The following is a 5,199-nucleotide window of genomic DNA, read 5'->3' as shown; positions in this document are numbered from 1 at the left end:
TTTCGACCTCCTCAATAATAGCACTATCATTCAGAGGTACCACCTTAACACCCTTGCTATTGCACAACCCAACACTTCCCAACGGCTTTGAATTGGCATAATCACTTTCAGACAATGCTAACCTCCAATAGTTGAGAATCTTGAGATCAAGTGACTGTGGTGGGCCATCTGCAACGGGAATTCCATTCTGTTCACACCAGCTAGCCACCAAACCCTTAACACAGTAATTGGGAGTCGAAGAAAGGTGCGGGAGCTGCTGTTCACTTTTTGGACAAGTATTGTGCCCATCGCTGAACCATTTCTCTATACAGACCCTTTCGTATGTTTGCCCAGAAGCAATAATCACCGGATCATACATAAGTTGCAATGATATTGGACACCTTAACTCTTCAGGGGGGACATGCATCTGCTCTGATCTCCTGAAGTTCGATTTAAAATTGAATGAACTAAGTTTCAAAAGTTGCCTTTCAAAAGTAATTCCATTGCGTGCAAGGTTGCCACCATCATTGAAAGATCCTTGGATAGTGGGTGAACAAGGTGTTGAACCCTGTAAGTCATTGTCATCTGAGAACTCAGTTCTGAACAACTTTGAGTACTTTCTCATAAGATACAGAAGATAAGCAATGATTGACTCCTTCCTTTTGTCTTCCTCAGCCCGGGCTCTTTCTATGAGTTTCTTTAAAGCCCTTCTCTCTCTAAGTGCTGCTCTTGAAGAGGTAATACAAAGTTTAGAAGCAGCCTGGTGAAAAGAATCAAGTTCATTGTTGTCACTGCCATTGCTGTTGAAGTTTCTCCCTTGTCGGAGCAATGCAATGATCTCATCACCAGTTTGCTTTACAGTCGGATCAAGTGAGAACACAATCCCCTGAAGTTCATCCAAAATTTCCTTAATCTGAAGCAAGAGAAGCATAATTAGTCTCGGAATAATTCTCAAACAACATAGCATTTATTTCAATAAATTTGTTGATAATGAACAAAATTTGAGAACAGAGCAAAAGCTTTATCACATTAACTTTAATTTCTGGCCGAAATACACCATGAAGTGTCGACAAGTATTCTTTAAACAGCAGCAAGAATGGAGTATGTTTTAACCGTTTATCTCTTCAATTAATTATTAAAGATGAAATTGGTTCCCTACCACTACTGGCAGGTCCATTACATTTATCTTCTGCTATTGTCAAATATGAGTTTTCCATCTCAACAACACAAGGGTATACTACAGTTCATTCCGAAGTTATGGGACTTTTACCTCTAGAGAAAGAAATGAAATTAAAGAAATTTTGTAGCCAAAAACTGAAAACACACAAAATAAATAAATAAATAATTAAAATAAAGTTAAATACCATTCTCATCAAGACTGCAATTACTAATAAAAATTTCATAGATGAAGAGATCCAACAGGAGACTGTAGTGGCCAAACGGGTAATACCTGAGAACCAATAACTTGTGGAACGATATCTTCGACGAGCCTTAGACTATCTTCAAGGACACATCTTGCTTTCTCAAATTTCAAAACAATAGAATCTCCAGTTATAGCCTGACAACAATCATGTACATTAAACATATATATGAATGGAAGTGAAAGAGAGAGAAAAATAGGAGGAAATTAAGTGTATGCTTCAAAAATGCATCAAATCTCAAATGCAGAAGCCCTCAACTATTAACTACTTTCCATACACATAGGCACAATCAAGTGAACTTTTTATATCCATATATGATTACACACACATATAGGTTAGAGACAAACTTCTACATATGAAAGTTTATATCCTGGAATAGGCTTTAATTGTTCAAGCCACATTAAGAAGATGAAAAACCCTTTTAAAGACATGGTACATTATGATGACTCAAGTAAATTTTAATTGATAAAGGGTATTTGGAGATTGCAGCAATCCCTAATGAGAGTCATTTTCCCCAAATGCACAGAGAAACATGAAAAAAGAAAGAGCAGTCACACCAAGTAAAGTTTACTGCATTCTGCACAGTGTTGAAGAAGATTCTTGGCCTTCTCGAGTGCTATGTGCAAAGCACATAGTGACTGAATACCTGATGTGCTTCTAGGCCGAGCTGCTTCTAGGTCAGGTAATATTGCCAACAGTTTGGCATATATAGAACATAGGCTCTTACACATTTCACCATGCATCTGCACCAAGAACCACATCTCTGTCAGTCACTTCACAATCTAAAATATACTATAAGAAACTCACCAAACTTACTAGTAATACGTTCCATTACAATGATGCAAAACAACTCACAAAATCATGCACATGCAAAAGTAATTGGTAAAATTGAGACCCGTGATTCAATTGTCATTGAGTTTGATGTTGAATTAGAAAATAAACTTCATACAAATTACAATACGTTACAATTATACCAATTAGTCAAATTCAAACATCAAATACATTTAGAAAACAAAACCCGTGGAATAAACACGGGCATTTCCGTCCCCACACCTTGGGCTCGCCAATTGAGATCAAATGATCTTCAACCTTGGAGATGTCCATGATTTTTGATCGACGTGGAGAGCAACAGCACTACTTTATATAAACCTGGAAAATGGAAAATGTTAAAAATTTCGCTACAAACAAAAAGCACAAGCAATTTACTATCTAATCATATTAGCTACAATCGCTATTGTTGTCGCCACATATTTAACAAGTGGAACGAATTTAAATAAAAAATAATCCATCATCAACGCCATTTATAGAGCTTAAAAGTAGGAGTTTTTTCAAATCAGAATATAAAAAAAAAAAAAAATTATAGTTTGCCAATTAAATGACAGGTGGTAAGGTGCTAAATTTTCAACAAAAACACAATCATATGCAATAAAAAGATTTCAGCTAACTGATTAATATTCCAACTTACAGAAACAAACTCTGTTGAAGGAGGCTTCATGAATAACGTCACCCAAAACCAAAATTCAGAAAGACCATTACATTACAGTTCCAATTCATCAATTTCTTCTCATATGATTCCCCTAATGTTGTTCTGATTCAACAGAATTAAGAGAGAGTTGGAGAGAAGTGAGGGACTAGACAGGAGAGGAGAAGAGAGGAGAAGAGGGGCGTTGTAAAAAGTAAGGGAATATTTGAAATAATATTTTATTGAAGTGGAAATATAATAATTGAGGCAAGAACTTGAGGGGTTAATTTTAAATAATTGATTTAATCTAGGGATTTAAATTAAGCCCTTATTTGATCTTTTTGGTCAAAATGTATTTTAAAATAGTGTTTTCTTAGAAAATATATGACAAAAAAGTAGAAAATATTTTAAATTTACTTGTAAAATTATTTTATTCCTATACAGTAGAAAATGAGTTTTGGAAAAATAAATTTTCGAAAAAATAAGGATCAAACATAGGTTAAAAATAATCATGCTACATAAACAAGTTCAGTGATAGGATTAAAAACAGAGGAACATGCAACGTAACATCATTTGACAGCTTAAAAATAATAAAAAATAACCAGCACCTGTCAACATCCCTATAGCATTATTGACATTTTAAATCGATATTGTCTCCCCCAACTCCTAATTTGTCGGTTTTAAACCGTAGTTTTTGAATGTTAAAAGTCAAAAGTGAAAATTGTAAATTAAGAGCTGCTGCTATCAATTTATGTTTTTGCGTTAGCTCAATTTTTATTTTTTTTGTCTACGAATTATGAAGGGGGGAAAGAAAAACTTTCATAAAAAATTAGAATAAATGAAAGGGTAATTATATTCAAACAATAATTTTTATTTTTTACACCACATTTTAATTATATTTGCAATTCTTAATCTTTATTCATTATAACATTTACTTTCCTAACGATTTTTACTTACATTCTTATCTTCAAATTTTTCATTAAATAATAGATAATAATTTATTTTCAAAAAGTTCATTGAAATGACATAAAATAACTTATTTTTCATCATGTTTTAAAAAATAAAAAAATAAAAAGTACAAAAAATATTTTCCCTCATTTCAAAGCATGAAAATAAAATATTTTGATATAAATTATCATCAAGGACGAGATAAACTGCAATTAAAATATAGTGTAACTAATAAAAATTGTGGTGCCAATATAACCACCCTAAATAAAATAAAAAAAATATTCCCTTCATTTCATAAAGTACTCATTTTTAGTTTGTCTCAAAATTATATGTCACTTTTCTTGTTGAAAATATAATTGATTTTTAATTTTCAAATATGCCCCTATTTAATGTAACATGTATCTAGTTATCAATAAATACGGAGTACTCTTATATAAATCATTATTTAATATAGAGGTATATTAGGAAAAATATAGATAAAATTTACATTCCAACTATATTAATTATATATTTTTCATATGTATCTATTTTTACAGAGCAAATGGAGTACATAATAATTAACAATTAATTTGCGAGTATAGATTTTTTTTTATAAATAGATTATTACAGGAAGACAGTTGTCTTCCTCTGATTTGTTAATAATCATCCAAAAATTTATAAGCACAGATTTTTTCTACAAAATTTGTACAAAAAACAGTTGTCTTCTTATAATTGGCTGTTGGCAAAAACAATGTATTTCTCTGGTTTGTTGTTGTCAAAAATTATTTTTGCCAACAGCCAATTACAGAAAGACAACTATTTTTTGTACAAATTCTGTAGAAAAAATTTGTACTTATTAAATGTTTGAATAATTAATAATCATCATTGATCAATAAGTTAAAAAATAAATGTCATCTCGATAATCTTATCGACAATTTTGCAAAGTAATTGACCGCCTTGTCACCTTTCCCTTGGATGTTTGTGACCTTTCAGAATGTGAATTCCCTTAGCCGTATACTCTAAACTCAATGACCCATGTCTTATTCCTCCAAAATTCGTAAAGTTATCATGAAAGTTACTTATAACCAAATATTATTAAACCCTCTCTTGAAACACATTTCCAATCACATGCAAATAGCTCTTAATTCAGCTTCTAAATTACCGAAATTATGTTGAAGAGCGCCATCTAAAAGGTTAAACGCTAAAAAAATTATCTGCTTTATTAAAAGTAACAATTATTCTTCTTGTACAACCGGGGGTTGATAATCCCGATTGATAATGTACTCACAGGAGGGGGGACCCACGATTTTTTTATTTAGCGTGAGCCTTCCTCCCATGTATCTAATTGTCGCCCCCAGGGCACATCTCCAAGTGGTAAAAGGGGAGGGTGGAGAAATCCAGTTTTGTTTG

General features: G+C 32.3%; 1 protein-coding gene across 1 annotated transcript in view; it reads right to left on the bottom strand.

The window, feature by feature from the left end:
• LOC111378370 (U-box domain-containing protein 6-like) overlaps positions 1-3,092 on the bottom strand; it is a 5,596-nt gene extending 2,504 nt beyond the window's left edge. The window contains exons 1-5 of the mRNA XM_023001561.1: positions 2,866-3,092; positions 2,454-2,549; positions 1,958-2,143; positions 1,430-1,537; positions 8-892 (exon numbers count right to left, since the gene is read on the bottom strand). Of these exons, the coding sequence (XP_022857329.1) occupies positions 8-892; positions 1,430-1,537; positions 1,958-2,143; positions 2,454-2,504 (1,230 nt within the window). The 5' untranslated portion in view covers positions 2,505-2,549; positions 2,866-3,092. The remainder of the gene's footprint in view (positions 1-7; positions 893-1,429; positions 1,538-1,957; positions 2,144-2,453; positions 2,550-2,865) is intronic.
• Between the last annotated feature and the right edge of the window lie 2,107 nt (positions 3,093-5,199).

Source organism: Olea europaea, unplaced genomic scaffold (assembly GCF_002742605.1).
Source record: "Olea europaea var. sylvestris unplaced genomic scaffold, O_europaea_v1 scaffold1806, whole genome shotgun sequence".
In the NCBI taxonomy this organism is placed as follows: domain Eukaryota; kingdom Viridiplantae; phylum Streptophyta; class Magnoliopsida; order Lamiales; family Oleaceae; genus Olea; species Olea europaea.
The sequence above is the reverse complement of the archived record's forward strand: the minus strand, read 5'-3'. Positions and strand labels throughout refer to the sequence as shown.